We start from the raw sequence: 23,887 nt of genomic DNA on the forward strand, positions 1-23,887 counted from the left end.
ATTTCCTGCACAATCTCACTACCACATCCTGTCTGCACATGTGACTTGTATCTGCACTCTCTCACAAGCATGCTCACGCTCTGTGATCACGCCAAGATGCTACATACATCAATCCATTCAACTTCCTTAGCAACATGCACCAAAATACACTTGTGGATTGCTACAATAGGCTATTCTTTTGCACATACTGACAGCAAATAAATTTTATTATTGTTGCTGTGTCTCTATTAATATTTTTTATTATTTGTAAAACACTGACTATATATATATATATATATATATATTTTTTTTTTTTAAATATACAGTAACTATTAAAATAATTTATGTTATTCCAAGATGCATTTAAAAAGTGCTTTTATACGAGGCCTTATAAAATACATATATCGGTAATCTATTACTATGTAGATATGCAAAGCATGGACCGGTTCTGATGTCATACGTGTGATTAGTGGTTTGGAGGGACGTTGTTGCACAAAACTCTGCAGCCTACACCCTTAGGATGCTTAAACCGACCAAGAAGCAATAAAATAGACTTCAACAAGACACCCACACCTCATACACTTCCTGACATTAAACTAACATCTCATACTGATCAAGGGTCAGTTTTGCCTATACACATTTAAGCTTGACTCTCATATGAGTTTGAAAAACCTAGCGGAAGCACCAAGCTGTTGCAGACAGTGAAAAAGTAACCAGTTAAATTAAAACTCACAAAAGTGAGAATAAAAGTTGCTAAGACAACAAAATAGTAATGCAATACATGGCTGCATATAATATTGATGTTGGCAAACAGGTTTTGTTCCATTTCTTATTTTTAATAGCAGTTTTATGCCTTAAATATCAGGGCCAATAGTTGTGTTCTTTTCCCAAATAAGTCTGTCAACAGCAAAACCTTCTTAATTTATGTAAACGTTATATTATGAGGTTTAAGTTCAAACTGTTTAATAATACTCCAGTGACATACAAATGCAAGTTAGTTTCACTAGAATAATATAATGCATAGAGGAAGCTCGACTCATTCCAGCCTCTTCTTCTTCCTCGTTATTATATAACAAACTCTAATGAAAAACATGCACACAGACACAGACTGTTTTGTGTGAGGCTTGGAAACACAGAATTAAAGATGCAGTCAGAGCTCAGAAAACTCGTCATTGGCGCAGTCTCTCGAGTTTTGCATGTCATTTGTAACGTTGTGCATGAACCGAACTGATTTTCTCCTGCTATTCTCCTTGTTAAGTCAAATATATGTTGTTTTTGCTGTTGGTGCAGACCTAAGCCAAGATGAAGTTGGTACTGTTTACTGACTCCGTTTCCTATGTTAGCAACCACAAACCCTACAAACACCGCTCTGTAGTCTAAAATAGATTTTCTTAAGATATGTGGCCTCATTTATTAATGACATATAAATTGCCTATTTATGTGCACAGACTTACGTTTATATGCAAAATTTCCACCGGAATCACAACAGGTGACTAAGCACACACATTTGTCCCCGCCCTCAATGTTGGCGCGTGCCTGGAGGTAACAATTTGCATAGAACACGCCCAAACATCTCCATATAAGGGCTTTCCGCACAACTTAATCGGTCTGTCTCAGGCAGGTTTTCGCATAAGTTAAATTAAGCTGATTTCTAAATGTGTTTTGAATAAAAGATCATTTTAAACCCGAATCTGAATTATAAAAACGTTCGCACACAAATCTTACGCAAGTACGCCCGATAAATTCCCACGCATGCGTTCAAAATGGCATACTTCCCTACTATATAGTAAGCAAAAAGCAGTAGGCGAACGAATAAGTATGTTTGAATCAGAAGTATTCATAAAAGAGTAGGCGAGTGCACTAATTCTCGCGAGATTCCGTATACTTAAGTTGCGTCCTTATATGCCTATATGGCCTACTCACCTACTATATAGTAGGGAAGAAGAGAACGTGAAGAAAGAAGTACGTTCAAAAACTTAAGTATTCATAAAAGAGTAGGCGAGAAATCCCCGGATGTCCTCAGCCCTTTTCTATCCCAGGAGGCAACGGGAGAGGATACGTCATCACCATATTTGTATTATTATTATAATTCACTGTTGCCAACACTGCTTTACATGAATGAAAGTAATGCAAATATAAACACATCTACATGAAGTTACTAAACGTAAATTATCTATTTTATTTGTCTATTAGTCTGTTGATAAACCGAGGAGCATTTATGTTGGATAAAAAGTGAGTTAATGCATCAGCAACTACAACATGTTAATGTAGTATTGAGCAGATAAATCACAGAGGTGAGCTGAATCTTGTGTGGATGTTACAGGGACAGATGAGACACAACTGTGTTTATCCAGTGCAGAATGACTGATGAAGGAATGGTGCCATCAAAGGCAGTGTGTATACTACTGAAATTAATTAAACATCTTTTAAATCTTAAGTTGTAGTTTATTTTAATTATTGTTAAGTGCTATTACAGCACTTTTCTGATTCTTGTGCATTTACTGCAGATCTTTTGTGGTGGAGCAGGACCTGCGAGGAAAGGTGATGGCAGTGTTTGTGAGAAAAAAAGGGGGAAAACTTGAAACAAAAATATAAAGTAAGATCATTTTGTTACTTCTGTTACAGAAATCAAATGACATTGTTTTGTTAAAATGACTGCTTTTGTATTGTGTTTGTGCATCTTTGTAGGATCTGAAATGTCTGCAGACTGGTGAGGATGGAGAAGTCCACAGCAGTATCCTGGAAGTGGTCCAGTGCCATGGATGAGACGCTCCGTTACTCCACCTGCCTTTACTGCCTCACCTGGGCTGGATGTTGCTGTGGTCTCTTCCTCCTCAGTGACCCCAGAGCCAGCAAAACCATCTAGAAAAGGCCAAAAGACATTGAGGATGTGATTTTGGTCCTGCTGATTTCTGTTCATACAACATCAGTCAATGAAACCTGAGTTTCAGAAGCTTCAAAGTTTCAAGTTTTACTGTTTAAATGTCTTACAGGTAGTGTTGCTCATGGAGAGCAGGCACATAAATGTTTGGAGCAGACAGCGATTGCCAGATTGTCCCACAAATGTTCTTCCACTCTTGCTTCAAGGTTGTGTGTTTCAGGGGGCATCATCATGGTCTTCCTCATCCTCTCCGTGCACTCAGGCAAGGACAGCCTTTTTCACCCTCACACAAATCCCCCAGTTGCCTGTGAAATTTTGCCTAACAACAGTAAATGTGACTGCACCTCAAGAGCAATAATTATAGAAACGCTAATTTTAGCAAACATCATAAATAAGATATAAATATGCATATTAACAAACTTGAGTGTCCCATCTCTACCAAGCTCCCATCTCTCCTGCCGTGCTAATTGCACACAACTCACTGTCAGCCCATTGTTTTGCCCTAGCATTAAAAGGCCCATTCATGGCTTTTCTTTGGGTCCACTTATCTCCCAACTAATTATGCATTCAGACTTTTTTTTAACTATCGTCATGGCATGAAATGACTTCAGCCTTCAAAAGCTGCTTAAAAACCCAATTACGTCTTCAGTTGACAAGTTACCCACACACCCGTCTCAGTAACCAAAGACAAAACAATAGCTAATCAAGACAGGGAAATATGCAGTTCTGACACCAGCGACCATCCAAAGAGTTTCTGACGTAACGGGCACCGGCTGTGAAGGCAGACAAAAGGGAAACGACGTAAAAAAAAGCAAGAGAAAATAAAAGGGGGAGTATTCCGTGACCTGGAAGGTCAGGCTGTACACTGGGGTGATGATGCGGTTTGTGTCTTGTCAAAGCACCATGGGGGAATGTGTTTGTGTGTGCAGGCAGAGGGCAAGGGTTGAGCTCTGACCTAAAGGAAGAGAATCGAGGCTTGTGGCCTGGAATCCTGGGGTCACTCTTTAGATGCACATTCCAATGCATATTCCGAACAGCAATCCGCACATTCCCTACAATGAATTCGTTTGACACCACTGAAGGTCTCTCAGAGTCCAGCATTAGAGGAATGCAACCAATCTCTTCATAATACAACGCACGCAGTCTCTGCCCCATAGGACGATGTTGTTTTTGAGGTTAGGAAAGCACATTAGGGTGTAGTCTTTTGTATGAGCTGCCGGTATCGTAAGTGCAAAGAAAAATATTTTGGAAAGAAATCAAAGACATCTGCACAATAAGAGCACTTGTGCTCAAACGGCAGGGAGTTTAGTGTGAAGTGGACTTCAGGGAAAATAACCTGAGCATATGTATTTAACATAGAAAAGAGCAAAAAAAAATGTACTAGAGAAATTATGAGGGAAAATACCACCCTTTTATTTTCAATCTACATTGTCACAAAATTTTTTTTAAAAGTTATTTACACATATGCCAAAAAGGCACTTATTAAATATCCTTCAGGACCAAAGTATTTTCAAATATGATCTTCAAATATGATCAAATAAAAAAAAATCCTTCATTTTGTACATCTTCAGTTAACAAAATTACAAAAAGAAAAAACAAGCACAAAATAAACATTAAATAAATAACTTAAACATGAACAAAATATGTACAAACGTTTGCTTCTTGATTTAGGTGCAAAATGTGCACCAGGAAATAAAGTTACACAATGTTAATAAACTAGTTAAAGGAGATGAACTAAGTGATCAAGACACACTGCTCCACATTTTTGGATCTTGTTAATTGTTATATTATTTGTTACAGAATTTTAAACAATATTCCAGCGACAAACAGACATTCACATCTACTCTCATTTTAGACGAATCTGAATACTTCAAGTCTAAAACTAATATTGAATTTGCCTAACCAATCTTTAGCTAATGTTTTGTATTCAGATGCTTTTGGCACACTTAAAATTACTACCAACTTGACCAAACAGGCTCTCAATCTTTCTCAGAAAACAAGATGAAAACACTTTTATCATCACTGGATTCTTTGGTTTATCTTGGCATCCACTTTTGGTCTTTAGTTTCCTTTTCGCTCGTTTTAAACATTTAGTCTTTGGCTAAGGGAGTCTTTGAATTCTCAGTTTGCTTTTGTTTCTCATAGTTTGCTTTCCTCCTCTTCCAGGGGTCGGTTTAGTCCGGGAATGTACTTTAACAGCCTCCTCCTGAAGCTCTTCTGTTTGGGTTTGCGCTGCAGTGTGCTGAACCCTCCGCACTGCTGTTTCTCTCCGTTAGGCACCGAGGACGACGACGACGGCGGGCCCCTCAGGTAACTGCGTGTGCTGGCACTGCGGGTCAGGGTGGTCTTAGCAGTAGCGAAGAGCTCGCTGGTGGGTCGGATGAGGCGTGGACGGCCGCTTTGAGTCTTCTCTTGATTTGCGTCGAGCTCGTCGTTGCTGGCGTTGTTGGAACGCTCCCCCTGGAAGATGCAGGTTTGGTAGAGTGGGTCGTCCTCAATTGTGGTGGCGCTAAGATGGCTGACGCTGCTGCTCGTGCTCCCGGTGCCACATAATGCACGCATGGCAGCGGGGCTCGGAGCTCCCAAACTACCGTATAAACCGGCTGACTCCAGAGACTCGTACACAGCCACATCACTCATGACGATGCCTGTGAGATTGAAAACAAATAGCTAAATTAACCTCTGGAAATGTTTTAAAGGAAAATTAGGGATCCTGAAGGCTAATAAAAGTATTAAGTTGGTATGCTAAGGCATTTAGTTTGATCTTTAATCACACTGGAAAAACCTAGCATGTGCTTCTAAATATGTTTTTCTTCATTTACCACACTCTTAGGTCGTCTATCACAACATTGTGCTAACAGGAAGTGTTTTGTGTGATACAAATACATGCAGAAGTGTGCAAATGTCAGGCTGCCAACAAGCTCAAAGGCCTGGTGTAATAAAGATCGCTATCATGTGCTAAAAACTCACCATGCACAAGCCGCTGTTCCTGCACCATTAGAGATCTGTATTCATCCCATTTCTCATGCAAGGTTTGCTGGAGAGACAAAAAGACACGGTAAGAGTCATTTCACGTGGCATTCGACTGGTCTGTTCATTTACTTTTTCCTCCATCATCATCATAGAGAACAGGGAAGTGTGTGGTCAGTGAGGTCAGACAGCTCTCAGTTCTCTATTTTTACTTCTCGCATCAAACCATCAAAACTAAACTCATTGCAGAGTTCTTTGTTGTGTGGGTCCATTTTTTAATCAATTATTTTCACCAACTATGATGAAAAATTAATTTTTGTATTTATTCTGGTAGCTTTTGTTTTTATTTATTTTACTGAATCTCATAAACAATAAACAGAGAGCAAAGAGCAGAATATTATTTTAATGTTATGGCAGACAACTGTTAAATTGACAATATTAAAATTTGATAAATAAATGAAAAATAAAACGAACTAAAATTAGTTGTTTTAAATTCTACAATTAAGTTTAGGCATCACAACATTATAATGTACATTATGAAAAATGGATATTAAGGTTTGCAAAAATGTTTATTTAGCAGTGTTATTAAATTATTAGTTTTTAAATATGTGACCCTGGACCGCATGAGTATATTTGTAGCAAAAGCCAACAATACATTGTATGGCTCAAATTTATTGATTTTTCTTTTATGCCAAAACTCATTAGGATATATGTAGTAAAGATATGTAGTAATGAAGTAATGAAGATATTTTGTAAAATTTCCTACCGTAAATATATAACTTAATTTTTGATTGTAATATGCATTGCTAAGAACTTCATTTGGACAACTTTAAAGGCAATTTTCTCAATTTAGATTTTTTTTTGCACCCTCAGATTCCAGATTTTCAAATAGTTGCATCTCAAAAATCAAAATCACCAAATATTGTCATATCCTAACAAACCATACATCAATGGAAAGCTTATTTATCCAACTTTCATATGACCCTTATGACTGGTTTTGTGGTCCAGGGTAACTTTCAGTGAAGTATTATATAATACAATAATAGTTTTTATTAATAATTTGAATGAGTTTTTCCGTTTTCATTTTAGTTTACGTTATGCAAATTTTGTGTGATTGTTTAAAAAAAAAAGTTCTATTTAGCTTTTTTCAGTTTTAGTAATTTAAATATTTCAAATGAATAAAAATAAATTGAATGTAGCTGTAACGGCTAACTACGTCTGACATCTATATTTATTTGATTTTTACATCGGTTTTCTTTTGACCCTGACAAATGCCTTTGTCTTTCAAATACCACAGAAGTGACAACCAAAAAATTTAACCGTATTATAGTTGTATTTAAACTTTATGACCTAGGCATCTTCTTTCACATATGAAAATGTCATATGTGAAAGGAAGGAATGTAAAAATGTGCCTTTCTTCGTTTCGAACAGCGCTATGTCAGCTGTACGGTGGTATGTGAGGATTAAGACTGGCCTGTCACTGGAACAGGTGGGGTGTGAGAGGAAACAGGTGTGCTCAGCGCTAGTGCTCGATGCCAGACCGGGGCAGCTGTGTTAAAACTGGGCTTACATTACAATGCTTGTAAACGTCTCCGTATACGAGACGACACGCTGTTTGAATCGAGCATGTGGTTCGAGAGACTTACCTTTAGATACTGCAGTCGGGCTTCCAATTCTGCTTTTCGTATAGAGTCGCTGTAGACCGTTTCTAGCCTAGACACAGGAACAAAACGCAGCGTTACATGACAAAGTCACTTCCTATACTGTGCGATATTACACTTCAAAGCCTCAATCTATTAAACACACCAATTAAAGTCAAAGAGCTTTTAAAAACAGATTTAAGACCACAACGTGTCTGAATATGAGCTTAGTGGTAATACAAAACTCCCCTTCCCCCAAATGTATATTATTTCAGGACCGGCATTGGTGATATGGATATGAAGCAGGAACCTCTTTTTAATGGGCTGCTGTAAACTCTCATTTACAGCATAACCCCATGTTTAAAAGAAAGTGGAAATAATTGGGTTAAACGCCGTGGAGAAGGAAGGCATGAACTTCTTTGCATTCATGTGGTTCACATCACTGGTCTCCACACTTTATAAATGTAGGTTCATTTTCACTAGCCTTTTATCTTTTATTAAACAGGAAATAAAAGGGAGAAGGAGAGTGTGGTTCCAATCAAGTAATAGCAGATCTAACTTTTCATGCCAATCAAAAAAGACCACAGGTACACTTGGAACAATTTAGTTTTAAATTTCACTCATTTAGGAAATCAGACATGGTAGAACACCAAGTATCTACATACTTAATGCTGTTGCCTGATGATTTAATGAGCTGGACGATTTCTTTATGGCGAAAGCCTTCCACAGAAGTGTCATTCACGCTGGCGATCGTGTCTCCTACAAATCCAAGAAAAAGAGTGTTAAACTGAGAACAGATCTTTTTAGAGCTTGGCATGCATGGACCATCCACTTTCATTGTATGGAAAAGAGCAGCATGAACACTCTACTCAACATCTCCGTTTCTGTTCCACTAAAGACAAGTTAAACAGGTTTAACCATGAATGAACAAAGTCATGTAATAACTTTTTTTCTCTATTACAAATCTCAGCTTGGAGGATCTTGGGAAGACATTTCACTAAAGTGTTTTGGGACACATCTGCTGGAGAGGGGTTGGATTGCACACATCAATATGTAATGAAACAATTCCTTTTCTCCTTGGAGAGTTTTGGGTTTTCTTGTCTAAAAAACGATGAGGTCACATGCTTTTGAGAGACAGGCCAAAGAAGACAATAACGCAAAGCATGCAGGGAATGCAGGAAGCGAAACCAACACACACGCACAGCAACTCTGAGTAGGAGTTCCTCTTTACCTCTGATCTGACATCAGTTTATCTAGGAGTTGTAATTGTTATATTTTGGACTTTGGGGAATATCAACTGATCTCAAAACAGAGCAAACGGGTATTTTCGATGCAGAACTGTTTGTTCTTTTTGAAAATTATAGAAAAGAATGCAGTTTCTGCATATATGAATTGTTACCAGTTGCAAGAAAATTTATAATCCTGAATAGGGCAATATAGGACAATGACACGGATGTATTTTTAGAAAAGCATTTGTTCTACTAGTCAACTTGTTTTCTAAAGTCTAAATAAAGTTTCTAACAAGTTTCTATAAGGACTAAAACTACTATAAAATGTAAACATTCAGGTCAGTAAGTTTTGGTTTTAAAAGAAAACAATACTTTTGAGCAAAGTATTAGTAAAAATTTTTATTAAATAGAACAAATTGAATAGAAAAAGTTACATTTTAAAGTATATTAAAACAAGTTATTTTAAAATGTAATATTTTATAAGAATGTTTTTACTGTATTTTGATAAAAAACGCAGCCTTGGTGAGCATAAGAAACTTTAAAAACATTTTTGATATTCCCATGGCTCAGAATTATCTTCTAGATTTTTAAAGCTTAAAATTGAACAGCTCCTTTTCATTTATACCAAGTAAAAGATTTTTGTCAAGTACAATAAGAACTTTCTAAAATGGAAAAAGGAAACTACTTTAAAAAAAACAAAAAACAAAAAAAAACTATATATAAATATGCAGCCCACAAAAAAAGCCACAGAGTGACTTGACAGTATCTGGTTTTAGATTTTGAAAGAGTAAAAATCCACGTACAGTCTACGTGGGTGCTGCTCTATGATATTTGCTCTTGCTTAAACAGCAGGGCTGCCACTCAACTGTCATGGTGTTGACAGATTGAGGAGTTCTCCAAGTGAGAAAGCAAGCCTTCTGAAATATTACTCCTATTCACACAGACTCATTTTACTGCAAAACAGGATATTCAAGAGCTAGATGAAGGAAACTGATCTTTATGCTTTAGAACGTAGTAACACACTCCCTGTGACCTCAAGGACCACTCTGAATATTCTAGCCTCTATGTCAAATGCCAGTTTAGAGAAGGAATTACTGAGCAAACATAAAGGGTGGTGTTAAAGTGAGCACACTTACCGACTTTAAGGCCTGCAAGTTGGGCAGGACTGTCTTCGTGGACTTTGCAAACAAAGGTGCACATCTCCACTGAGTTCTCACTCTGGTGATGCAGCCCATATGTCTGTAGACACGCACAATAAAAAAAAAAACAGACTGTAAACAAAGAGGTCTTGTCTGCAGAGGGTAACGTTATTTGTAGATCTGCAAACAGATTATAGTGAAGTAAACAAAATGAGTCATTCGCTAGCAAGGTGTGCCATTTTCTTGTAAGCTGTGGTTTATTGTTCGACGTAGCATTGCTAAATCAGGTCTGATAGTGTTTCCACTGTGGATTAACACAATGTGCTCAATGACTAGAATGTTGACCTGCGCGGCTTCACAAAGACTGACTGACAGACTCGATGGCTTAAAGGATGCTGAACGTGAGGGATGGCTCCAGGTGGTTTACTTGCATGCAAACATCCTTGATAAACAAGCCACACCGAAACTTGTTGTTTCGATGTTTGAACTGTAAATGCAGTTCATCACCACTAAACCACACCAAGCCATCTGGCTGAGGCTTACAAAAATGTGTGTCTATTCAGCAGTTTACATTTTAGCACCATTTCTGAGAGTTAGCAACAGATACAGCCAGTTTACTTGGTGTCAAAACCAATTTTACTTCTGTACTTTGGCAATTTCCAAATAAAAATGGTTTTCGATTGTTCAATTCAGTCAAAATAGTATGTTTTTCAGAAGTAAAGCAAGTTACATTTACTTTGAATATTTTATATTATACAAGTTAGATGGATGGATAATATTGTATCGGCGACTCTACATGGGACAAGCGCTCTTTCCACCCTCAATACCACGACTGAAGTGCCCTTGAGCAAGGCACCGAACCCCCAACTGCTCCCCGGGCGCCGCAGCATAAATGGCTGCCCACTGCCCCAGGTGTGTGTTCACGGTGTGTGTGTTCACTGCTGTGTGTGTGCACTTTGGATGGGTAAATGCAGAGCATGAATTGCGAGTATGGGTCCCCATACTTGGCCGTATGTCACGTCACGTCATTCATAATATAATGTAATATTTTACAAGTGTTAAATGGATGGATGAGTAATACAACACAGTATAATAAATTAACACACAGTATATCAGCTACTCTATACATAGGACAAGCAGTTTGCAAAATGGATGGATAATATAACATTTAAATTGTAAATTAGGTAAAAAAAAAAAAAAAAAAAAAAGTTATTTTAATAGTAGCAATAAAAGGCAAGTCACGCCAGTAAAATCCTGTGCAGTTTCTCCAATTTGCAATAAAACAACTTCGGTCAGCTGAAGGAATTAATTCTATGAGTTAAAAACACCATGCAACTCTACACAGCAAGAGAAGTTTAAAACAGAACAGGAAGAGACTTAGTGAGACTGTCGATATGCAAAACATCAGTTTCTGTTTCCATTATAACTGTAATCAGTAGCTCATGTCGAAATGCACATGCTGATATACTAAAGCCATTTGCATTTTGGTGCCTTTGGTATCAGTGGTACTTTGGTTCATGGCTGTGTGCAGATTCAAATGAGCATCTGACTTTGCTGTTAGTTTCCTGACGTGCGTGGAGCCCAAATGTTTGCTGTGGCGCACAATGTTTTCATCAGTCACCACAGAAACACGCTGTGGCTCCAAGATGCTCTCACAATGTTCACTTTCATAATGAATGACAATTTCTTGAGTGTAACATGTGTAGGAACGCCTTATTTCAATAGCTTTGAGGATGACTGATGCCGCTGCTCACTTCCCATACAGAAACCCAAAGCTGTTGTTGAGGTTAACAGCTTTGTGAGCCGAGGATACTGTTAAACCTCATTATGTCAAATAGAAAAGGTGAATCTGACTAAACTTTGGGTGACTCTTCATAAAAGTGGTCTTAAAGGAATGGTTTACTCAAAAATGACTGTTCTGTCATCATTTCCTCACCCTCGTGTTGTTACAAACGTCAATGACTGACATCATTCAGTAGAACACAAAGAGAGATGTTTTGGAAAAACGATCACGCTGCCCTTTAATATTACAATGAAAGTGAATGGGGACTGGGGCTGTCAACTGCCAAAAAGCAGTTAATATTACTTGAATGGCTTTAGAAGGTTTAAAATATAGCACAGATTCAGTCAAGTTTGTGTGAGGAACATACAGCAATTTCAGTGGATATTCAATTAAAAATCTTGCTTGCCAGCGAGCCACCATTCACTTTCATTGTATGGAAAATAGCAGGTCTGACAATCTCATTAAAATGTAAATAAAATCAATTAAATTAAAATTAAACTAAAAAGACAGAAAAAGTCATATGGTTATCAAATATTATGAGGGTGAGAACATTTAGAAACTCTTTTTGGGTGAATTGTCCCTTTAAGAAAAACCTCTATAGTGTTAAATACCCATTGCAGTATTGTATGGCCTGAACTCACAATAAACACTCACACTACATTTAGAATTTTTTTTTTTTTTTTTAAATGCAAATTTACAAACATCTCTGAATCATAAATCATTTGTAAAGTATTTTCAAATGTTTGGAATCGTCCGTTTCCTTCCTCTTCCCACACACTCCAACCACTTGCTAAGAGACTCCAAAAACAATGTAGTCAATAGCACGCCATCCTAGAAAACAATTTGTTTCTTGATATGTTGCCTCTCATGTGACAGAAGCTTGATGTCATGTCCTGTACTAGAGGACAAAGGAGGAAAGGAGGGGTCCTCCATACTGCATCTGAACTATTATACATTACTAAATATAAACTAGCTATCTGGTACATATGTCAAAACAAATGACATACTGCTTTGAACTGGGATAAATAATTACGAATGCAGAGTTCATAATCGGTTCCACATTGAGGAACCAGACTTTGATAAAGTGTACACTGTGAGGAACAAATTACAGAGAAAACAAGCAGGTTCTCATACCAAGAGGGATTTCTGATTCTGTCACAACTGGATTACACATGGATAAACCTTATAATACTCGTTTCTGTCAAAATGAGGTCAAATAAACACCGGTGTCATCAACTGAACATAACAGCTATTTAACTATGAATAGATCCTTCATCTAAAGTCTTGTGGCCCACAAATGAGTGGCCCACCCACATGTACAAGCCAAGTCACCTTAGAAAGGGTTTACATTATTTACCACCATTTCAGACACCTTAAATGAATTCAAAGAGACAGTTTTAAATCCCTCTTACTTGGATCTCAAAGCCAAAGGCCTCCTCCTCTTTCTTCATCAGGATCACTGTTTTCCTGGAAGGAAAAACCAAAATAGAGGGTATTCTGTTAATATGAGCAAAAAAAGGACTGCTATACAGAGACGGTCTTAGTAAAGTGCCGTTTTGAACGGTTTTGTCTCAATCTATGACCTTGACTGATTTTCAATGCTTACAGGAACATGGATGATGAAAGACACACAGAGGAAACGCATAATCAATGCCTGATACTGCTATTTTGAAGGATACATCTGTGTGGCGTAATGGAAAATGTTTGAAAAAAAAAAAGAAAAAAGAAAGATTCTGGGTGTGACATCTGAACAGCTCATTTTCAAACTATGTTTTCAGTGTGCTTTCGGTTTCATACTGTTATACAGTCTGTGTTTTTACAGTTCTCAATAACAATGGCCTCAGGGCATGAATGAGTGTCACATAGGTGTGTTTTGAACTGGAGATGACTTCTGTTGGGATAATAGTATTTGTCTAGTCAATTGAGCAATCTTGGGATTCAAATGTGTCCATTATGAATACCATGCCAGGACAAGAATCCTGTGTTTCTGAAAGCACTCATACATCATTAGGCAATCATGAATTATGCATACGCATACTAAACAATAAAGAGACACATACAGTGAAGAAAAAAACGTATCTGACCATCTGGCCGATCCATATCGCACTCCCTTTTTATTCACAGACTCATTCAGGCCTCACTGCAATCATTCGGTCTTCCAAAAAGGCTAGTTTATATAAATCTATAATTGCGGTTGTTTAAGGGCGGATATTTTTATTCCATGACACCTTGGAAAAAGCGTGAATGACTAGGGTCTGACGTTTTCATAACTGTCGTGATAAATAGAGTGTTTTTTAAGGAAATAACAATGACGCATGCAAGCACCAATCAAATCTGTGTAGGTGGAGAACAAGCAGTGGGAATCTTACCTTTGTGGTTCTGGAGAGAGTGAAAGGGGCTTCCATTTTTGCAGCCCACCATTCTGTTTAGCAAGATGAAGAGAGATGAAGGGAAAAATAGAAAGACAAAAAGAGAGAGAAAAAAAAAATGAGTGTTTGTGACCTTTGGAATATCTGCCCTTGTGCACTTAGAATTCCCCTCTGATCAACAGGTCTTTTCCCAAAGTTTGAGCAACATGTTAATTTCATGTAGTTTAACAGCTCGCACGACATCGCAGATATAACCTGAAATGCATGTCTGCCTGCCGCTTTCATTTAACCCTATCGCGGTTTTCTCTGATCTTATTTTATCTTATTGCTGCAAGCGTTATTGCTGAAATTATCACAAGGAGATCTAAGATGCAGCCAGGTTGGCGAATACAAGTTCTGTCATGTGCTCCAACAGCACTGATGTTCTGGCTGATAACATTGCAAACCCAAACCGCGCAACAGACATAAGAATTCATTCACATTACGCCCGCTCTTACAGACACCCATTCAATCGAGCTGTACCTCAACCCCAACAACTTCAGCTTCCCACAAAGTGCACTTTGTGCACGAACCCTCCAAAGCTAGTAAAACGTTGCCTTTCTTTATTTTTGTACACTGAGAATTGTCGTAGGGTCCCCCTCAATGACTTCATTTATTTCCATGTAACTAAGAGGGTCCCTCAGGGCCAGTTGGATGGGGTAGCAAAGCTCTCGGCCGCACAATACCCTGTTGTGGCCTGGCGTTCACGCAAAGTGTAGGAGTCCAGATACAGAGAGCTGTTCATAAACCCGCCCTGCCCTACAATCCAAAAGCTTGTCATGTAGTACGCCACTGTGAGCAAGCTTTGTTTAAGGTTAATTTCTGCAATTTAAAATAAAACATTTAAATGTTGCAGACTAGATTGGAGTAAACCAAGGAGCCATTGTGTTTGACCTTAAAATGACAAAGATTGCGGTCATTCTGCCCTAATTCAAATCATTTAAATATTTTTCCCTCAACCTAAAAGACTTCTATTTGTAAACAGCAACACAGTCTTAAAGGGATAGTCATCATTTACTCACCCTCAATGACAAAACACTGGACATCATTGGCTTTCAATGCATGGATAAAACATTAGAAAACAAGAGTACTGAAACTACAACAAAACAAAAAACTAAAACAAAACTAAATACTAAATCAAAACCGAAAACAAACTAAAACAAAACACTGAGACAGAAGAGTAAAGAGTAAATAAATGACCGTATTGTCGTTTCTGGGTGAGCTATCCCTTTAAGAATATCAGAGTCATAACACATGCTGATTTGATTGCCACCAGACAGTTACCGGGAAATACTGAGATCATATAAGACCTATTTGAATAGCAAAAGCTATTTCATTACATGGTCAACAACACTGGTCTACCTGGTCACTCAGGCTCTTTCAGTTCTGCAGTAAATTCAGTTCCACACCACAAAGGTTATAGATAAAAATCCGGAGGGGGCTTCACTGCCCCGAACACTTAGTCAGGATCCATAAAACGGCTTGGTTGGCCACACAGGAGGTGGACTGTAAAAGAGCAGGCCCAGAATTCAGCAGGGACACATACGAGCTGTTTACAGTAACTCAAAAGAGTCGGTGGAGTCAGACCTGCGTGTGGGTGGTCCAAAGACACCAGGAAACACTTTGCACCATGAGTGACCACGAAACCCAAGGGTCAGAACCAAGCAGGCTCACATCTGTATGGTCAAATCCCAAGAGAGCAACTGCTTTTGCCAAAGCGGAGTACATTATAGAATTGACCAGCAGATTAATGCCTCTCTTTGAATTTGGAAGGAAGTGTGGGAAACTTTGGAATAGACATTAGCACGATTCGGACGGTAATTGTTTGTCATATGGACGTCTGTAAAAATAAATTTACATATCACCTCAGTGATAAAACTCATGGATTCGGATGGCGCTTTATTCTCCATGGAGGTGAATAAAGTGATATGATTATGTGCTGTAAATAATAATAATAATAATAATAATAAGAAGAAGAAATTTGTAAATAAAATTCATTTTATGGAAAATGTATTTAAAAATACTTATGTGAAATGTATTCTTATTCCAAGCATATTTTATAATGTATAATCCTATTCATTATTTAAATCTCCTGTTTAAAAATATGAAAATATGTGCTAGTTGTATATAATTATACGCGATATATATGTTTATAATACACATTTTAAAATTGTATTGCATACCTGCTGCTGCCATAATAAAGACTCATTTCGAATGTTTACGTGCTTTTCTTCTCTTTCTGCTCTCACTCGCTGTGGTGGAGCAGTTATGAAGTATTGTTGTTTTAAATACTTTGCAGCATTTCAGAAATAAATATGTATGCAAATAATACCGAAGTACAACAGTTACCGTACGGTGTTCGGGAGTGTTCAAAAAGGGTTTAAACGCTGAATTTCGAATCGATTTCTTCTCGTAAGCTCAGAGATGTGGATTCGGACAGCAATTAAATTACCACACGACCTTGGTGTTTGTCAAAAAACAGTAGGTAATTCGGCCGGGGATTTTTACAGGGGCGGTGAGAGAAAAAACACCAACTAACCCCTGTATATGGTGAAAATAACTTGTGTCCCCCTGAGAAACAATTAGCGTTCGAATCGGTCTATTGTCTATACTATCTATGTATCTATCCATCTAAAACTCATTTTCAGGTATGCAAATATTAAATTTTAATTATTATTATTATTATTATTATTATTATTAATAGGAGTAAAAAAATTCAGATATGTAAATTGAAAGCTAATTTGAAATAATGTTTACTGTTAATAATAAAATGTTTTATAATTTATATGAAAATGCATTTATGAATTATTGTTAATAGAATAATATAATGTTTTTATAAAATTTAGCTTGTTAAAATTTTCTCATCTGATAATGAATGGTTGCTACCTAAAAAAAATAAAATTAAAAAAGCTGAGTATACAACCTTTGACCTTGTGAAAATGTATGTAAACAATGAATAAAATGTTTTTTTGTTTTTTTTACCACTGAACCGTAGTAAAAGCTGTATGAAAATTGGTCAATCTCTACTTTGTGGCATGATATGAATTATCGTCTGTGTTGCATGAAAAATAATGATTCAGAGTCATGCAGAAATGAACAAGTGTAGCCACTTCTAAATTTCTACACGACTACTCACACATATACATTCAAATGAGCTTCTTCAGAGGAACCGTCACATGCTAATGGTCACAGATGGACAGGTGTGAATGAGCACAGGTCAAGAAATTCTTTACATGCCATGCAAAGTGTGACAAATGCTTGAGCCATACAAACAGGGACATCATATTTTAATTGACTACCTAATTGAGTCTAGCTACCTTAACTAGCCCCTTAATCCTGGAGTACTAAAATATTGCACATTTGGAATATCTCATACCCAGTTCAGAGCATCAAACAATGAGCTGATGATATGGATCAGGTGTTTTAATAAGAGAAACATCCAAAATGTCCAGTTCAAGGCTACTCCAAGACCAGGTTTGAGAAACACTCTCCTATAAAGTTACATCCAATAATGGTGGCATATAAAAGTTAATAAGAGAGGTGGAGCTCAACTTGTGTGCCTTCAAACTAATCAAACTTGAGTGTTGCATGCAACTGCTGGTTCTAATCAACACAAACTCATCACAGGACTATTTTTTCTGTGCTTAATTAAGACCAGACAACACCAAACAATATATTCAAGATGTTGAAGCATAGAGGGCAGATATAAAGGAGGTAAACATGTGTAATATAACTTCTAAAGCTTTGACTCCAGTAGCTGATATAAGTATGAGTGATGAAGTGCAAGTTCAATTTTAACTCGGCAACACGCTGTGGAAACTACAGCTCAACCTTGCTGAAGAAAAAACTGGTTTGCTGGTCTTAGCTAGTCTCCCATGTTTTGTGAGACCAGCTAAAACCAGTTTAAGATGATATATGATTATTCAGGATCAGGATTTTCTAAATAAGCATGTGCACTCAACATCTGGCTATAGTGATAACTTGCCAAGATTGTTCTAAAAACATCCTAAACCAGCCTAAGATGGTTTGTTGGTCTTCTCTGGTTTTAGATGGTCTCCCAACCTGACTATCAGAAAAGTGCATTTAAAACTATCCCAAACACCTTGATTATGGGTTGGTTAACTAAGACCAGTAAATCATCTTAGGCTGGACTAAAACTTTCTTTCCTCCAGAAGGGAATCAAAAGTAGATAAATATAATCACATGTACATCTAAATATATTCATGAATATTTCGCCATGGTACATGTAAACACTTCTAAGGAGTCAAATACAGCAAACTGAATCTCGAGTTTCAAATGAAGAGCTCTAACCTTTTTGAAGTTCCTCGGTAGGGTCCCTCCAGAGTAAGCGAGGGTCTTATAATTATAAACCTCAGTGGAGTTTGAGGGTCCACGATCCACGGTCCCACAGCTGTCCGATTTAGAGGACGTAAAGTAGATCTCCCCACTGTCATGACACAGCGACCCGCTGTCCGGCTCGTTTGAGTTCAGCTTCTTTACGCGTCGGAAAGTCATATTTTTCATAGTCCGCGTGTCACTCAATAAGAAAGCAACAGTATATGAAAGAACAGCGAGAGATGAAAAGTACTGGGTGTGGGTGAAAAGTCACCAGCCAGCACTCTGACTTGTGCAATAATCCCAGCTCTAGCTCAGTATCAGCAGCAGCATCTGCGGACAGACTCGTCGCTTTAGAAACGCACATGGGAAGGAAATACTTCAGAAGGGGGCGTGGCCACACGATTGGCGCGATGCGATTGGTTGTCACGTACAGAAGCGATGTTTTGGCACGACCCAACATTGAAGACCATTGAAACTGTTTTGCAGTCATAAATAAATACTGTTATAGGATTATACATAGCATTATTTAGTAAACATTATTATCAATGGTTACTTACAAAAAGTACTACAGTTTTATGTGTTTGCCTGCATGGTCAACAAATACTATGTTATACCAGTGAGGGCAAGATTGACTCATTTCCGCGAATCGGTTCTTTAGAACTGTTTCGAAAAGAGATTCTTAACACGTCACGATGTACAATTGTAAACGATTATTATTAGTAGTATTAGTATTTATAAGATGTTTATAATTTGCATTAATATTAGGCAATATTGAACTTTATTTAGTTATTTTTTTTTGGATTGTTGCACAATAAATAAAATACCAACTACGAGGTTTTGTATGTGAGTTGATATAAATTGAATAAACATATTTCAGGTACATTCTTAATATTTCTAGTTTTTGGAAGTAACTACTTTTAGCCACACCGTCCATTCAGCGGTTCACTAATGAGTTGTTCATTCGAAAACCACGTTGTCGTTTTGTGAACCGACTCTTTAAAAAGATTCGACTCTATTTATACAAATCAGAATCAGACATCGTTAGCGTATGTTATGGTTAGTAAAATTAGCCTACTGAACCTTTAAATTAAATCAGACATAATAAAGAAGGCCACTATCCTCACATACAGATACAACTGTGGCAAGGTAAAAAAAATTGAGCTCATTTTAATTCTGATATGCATTATTAATTAGTAATATTTGGGTTAACATTAGTTATCTGCGAGTTTGGAAAAAAGTATATAAAACTTAATTACGATATACTAACTAACTACTTGCTTTCAGTAACCTAGAAATGGTATATGAGAAAATTAAATGTAGCATTTGAACCGTATGGCTGATCAGGCTCGTGTAAATGAGTCAAACTGATGGCGCCCTCTAGTGCTTTTAAGCAGTGAACACCTTATGAGTGTTGAGGCAAATTATGGCATTACGAAACCTTTATCAAAACAAAGATGCACACTGCAAATCATTTAACATTGAAACGTTTATTCAGACAAATTCACAAAATTAAGATATCCTCTACATTCTCAGGAGCAATGTAAAATTAAAATAGCTTGCCAGAGTGCCATTAATGTGCAATCTAAAACCTTTAGGATTTTGCCCATTAAGTTATCTGAAGGAAATACAACAAATTGACTGCTAAGTGTGTAAATATATGAAATGTTGCAAAATCAGTTTTACACAACTCGCTACATTCTTAATACAATGAAAAGAACCTAATAAAATTAGTTAACGTACCGTTGGTTTCATTTTGATATTTTAATCTAAACAGTACACCTACTATTTTAGGTGTTTAAATTTTAACAGCAAATAAATGAGATGTCTCAAAGCTCTTCAGATTTTAGTTTTCTAAAGCTAGTCATTGTTCTGGTAAAGATCACACTGGTAACTTGTTTAGCCTGGAGTAATCTGACATTCATGATTAGTAAATTAGTGAAAGCAGCTGAGAAAATATCTAAAGGAATAACTAAAAGCAGTGTGCAGAGTTGGCGAAGATCTATCTCTAATATTCAAACCACCTATACAGCAAAGTCACTGTGCATCAAACCTTGATTCATACACTGGATGCTTTGGAGTGATGCATATTTTTATGTATATCTACATAATCTTAAAGCAAATATTCAACCTATTTGTTTGGAATGACCTGTGCACATGATATATGTATCATAGGAAAAAATGCATGCAAAAATGCATGAGCTACTGTTTAAGAGCACTACATTTCTTTAAAGAGAGCATATTTGACGTTAAGATGGTCAAGCGATGAGTTTGTAAATCATGTAAGGAGAATTTCCTAAAAACACACAAGGATTAGAGTAAGAGCTAAAACCTTATTAAGCATTTGCTGCAAAATTTACATACACTTTACACTGTCATTAGCTTCAGAGTCCTTGTTAATGCACACAGAGTTTTTAAGCGAACTGAATCATCCTCAAGTGCAGGTAAACTCTATTTCAGGTTGAAAAAGCCAGATTTGGCTTGAGGGCCCATCAGCATACTGGCTTGGTTTTTGTGTGTGATGTGAATCTGAGGAAGAATAAAAAATAAAAAAAACAGATAAAACAACATATTAAGTTAAATCTCATTTATTGCTGACATGTTTCTCTTGGTTTAAACTGAAATAAAAGGAATTGTTCATTAAAAAAAATTGTACATGAAAACTGACTCACCCTCAGGCCATCCAAGATGTAAATGTGTTTGTTTTGAAAAAGATTTGGAGAAATTTAGAATTGTTTTTATCAGCTGTTTGGACTCTCATTCTGACGGCACCCATTCATACCAGTAATGCTAAATTTCTCCAAATCTGTTCCGATGATGAAAAAATCTACATCTTGGAGAATCTATACATTTATAGTTGAATACATTTTTGAATGTATTTTTTAACCAATCCTCATCATTCACAAAAAATTAGGTGATTATATTATTGTTGTTGTTTTTTTATTATTATTATTTAGAAACAAGACTTATGATATCTAAACACTGTTTATGGAGTTTATTAGTAGATTTGTAGATAAAGTGTAATAAGTCTCAACTTGGTTGAGTTGAGTGAATGAATCAAATACAGTGTAACCAGCAGAAAGGGTCACTGAACAAATCAGTGTATAAATCTGAATCTTTTTAGTAAATAGATTCAAAAGAGTCACCTGGATGAATCAAAGTAAAATGCTTAGAAATACAGTATGGTGGACACTTACGGTACAAGGTGGCTGCATCCACGGTTCTCCATCAATCTGCATGGGCAAAGGCTTCTTTGTCCTATAAATGAGTGTACATATTTGAATAAAACAATTAGGTACATTTTTAGAAACAAAAATAACCAGTGAATCATAAAACGGGCAATTGCTCGGGTGACTGACTAAGCACACATTCACATTATATGACTCGTAGCAGTTGACAATAAATTGTGTTAATAATAGTGTTACAGAATAAATTGTCCATCTCCATTTAATGACAAAAGAATTAATGGAATGTAATTTAAATATTTTACTTTAGAAAAAGTGAACAGATGTGTATGCAAATGCATGGAGACTGGACAGTTGAACACGTCTGAGCATGTCATGACTTGTTTGTGCCTGTATGAGCTTGTTTAAGAACATTTTCTGTTAAGGTTTGTCTCACCTGATGGTAATCTGAGATGTTTTGGCGAGTCGGATTGCGCTCTTCAGTCCTGTGTATATCTGTCCCATCTCAATGGCTCCTTCCAATCCCACCAGCTCCACGCGTTTGTCGCTCATGTCTGTTTGGAGACAGTCTGTTGAGTGTTTTGGATCATCTTCATATTAAAAGTTACTCCCTGCATTGAAGGAAACATACCTTGTGGGCTCACTTTTAAGACTTCGGGGTCTACTATGACTTCGGGCAAGTCCTGCTCCGTTCTGTCACTTTTTTTGGCTTCACCCCACAGGTTAGAGCCACCGTGCATGCTGGGAATGTTGAGGACGGCGATGCCTTCCAGAGAAAGATTACTGAGATCCAACTGGTTCCCGGAACACTGGATAAGGCCAGACAGAGGCTCTGAGGTCAGTTCTGTTACGTTTTTCATATTCAAAATGATTTCTAGCTGGATACATCTAACATGCGTAAGCAGATTTTTAAGTAATGAATTGCATTTGCTTCATATTCTGAATTAATGCCCCTGATCTGGTAGAATGAAATGTTCCTGGCTTGAGCTCTGACAGACGACTAATACCAGAAGCAGGTTAATAACAGGTGTTAGAACTCTAATGCCCTCACTGTGCTCATGCTTTTAAGTTGATGCCTTTTGATGGGCTTTCAACACAAGGAAAGAAGGAGCCAGGGTAGCTGGAATGATCAATAACCTCTTTGAACTTAGATGGGAGTGTGATCCTTTTTTGTAAGGTGTTTTTCCTTACCTCAATGGTGAGACACTCCTTGAGTTTTTTACAAGATGCTGAGATCGTCTCAGACGTGGCAAATTCAAAATACCACAGTTTGTTCTTCATTCTGTAAGAGAGTATATACGCATGAAAACAAAGCCACAAACTCATTGCTGATCATTTTCTTGATGGTGTTTATGATTTATGTTTTTGATAATTAAATTGAATGTTAGGCAAACTGCTTTTCAAAAATGACAACAACTAAATTATTACATATATACACTATAGTTAAAAGTTTGCAGTCAGTAAGATTTTAAAATGTTTTTGAAAGAAGTGCTCACCAAGGCTGCAAATATTTGATCAAAAATACAGCAATAAAAATGGTTAATTTGTGAAATACCATTACAATTTTAAATAACTGTTTTCTATTTGTTATTGTTTTAAAATGTAATTTATTCCTTTGATGCAAAGCTGAATTGTCAGCATCATTACTCCAGTCTTCAGTGTCACACGATCCTTCAGAAATCATTCAGCTGATTTGATGCTCTAATAACATTTCTTTTTATTTTCCTTTTATACTTTTTTTGCAGGATTCTTGATAAATAGAAAGATTAAAAAACAGCATTTATTTGAATGAGATATCTTTTGAAGCTATGTAAATTTTTTAATTACATTAAATGAATTGTAATGCTGAATAATTAAAAATAATAATAATAATAATAATAGTAATATTTTGTTGCAGTTATAATTTTCTTTTTTACAATTATAATTTATTTTTATTTCCTTCCAATAATTAAATTCAAAAACAATAATTAAATTCCAGGAAATAACTGGAAAAAATGTAATTTAAATTTATTTTTTCATTATGATTTTATTTTTCATTTAATTTTCTTTTTTCGATTTCATTCAAACAAACAACCTACAATTACAATGGTTTTCTTTAAGTTTAAAAATAATTTTAATAAATGAAAATTTATTTAATGTTGCCTACAAATAATTTACATCAACTCTATTGTTCTGCTGTGCATTGTAATGAACATTAGACATTCACCCGGTTTACAAAAATCACATAATTATAAAAGGCCAAGACTGAGTTATTGCCTTATATCATAAATATTAAAATTAGGTGATGGATTTTGTGTATATTTTTAAAGAAATACATATTGATGAGTAGATCTGTGGA

The 23,887-nt window shown here is 36.6% G+C and overlaps 2 protein-coding genes across 4 annotated transcripts in view; both read right to left on the bottom strand.

Moving 5' to 3' along the window:
• Positions 1-4,251: 4,251 nt before the first annotated feature.
• On the bottom strand, positions 4,252-18,725 carry LOC306859799 (general receptor for phosphoinositides 1-associated scaffold protein-like). Its single transcript, XM_079401070.1, has 8 exons — positions 18,341-18,725; positions 13,991-14,043; positions 13,034-13,088; positions 9,836-9,938; positions 8,136-8,229; positions 7,477-7,543; positions 5,831-5,897; positions 4,252-5,508 (listed from the first exon to the last, which is right to left on the bottom strand). Exons 1-8 carry the CDS (start codon positions 18,551-18,553, stop codon positions 5,000-5,002), a joined length of 1,161 nt encoding a protein of 386 aa, XP_079257196.1. The 5' UTR covers positions 18,554-18,725; the 3' UTR covers positions 4,252-4,999.
• A 1,111-nt stretch (positions 18,726-19,836) lies between these two features.
• LOC306859845 (diacylglycerol kinase alpha-like) overlaps positions 19,837-23,887 on the bottom strand; it is a 33,926-nt gene continuing 29,875 nt past the window's right edge. For all 3 annotated transcript variants that reach the window (XM_079401187.1, XM_079401188.1, XM_079401189.1), the window contains 5 exons: positions 22,741-22,831; positions 22,181-22,358; positions 21,986-22,103; positions 21,562-21,622; positions 19,837-20,893 (listed from right to left, as the gene is read on the bottom strand). In XM_079401187.1, coding sequence (XP_079257313.1) covers positions 20,816-20,893; positions 21,562-21,622; positions 21,986-22,103; positions 22,181-22,358; positions 22,741-22,831 — 526 coding nt within the window. In that variant the 3' untranslated portion in view covers positions 19,837-20,815. The remainder of the gene's footprint in view (positions 20,894-21,561; positions 21,623-21,985; positions 22,104-22,180; positions 22,359-22,740; positions 22,832-23,887) is intronic.

This window comes from Barbus barbus (genome assembly GCF_936440315.1).
Source record: "Barbus barbus genome assembly, chromosome: 40".
NCBI classification, from domain to species: Eukaryota; Metazoa; Chordata; class Actinopteri; order Cypriniformes; family Cyprinidae; genus Barbus; species Barbus barbus.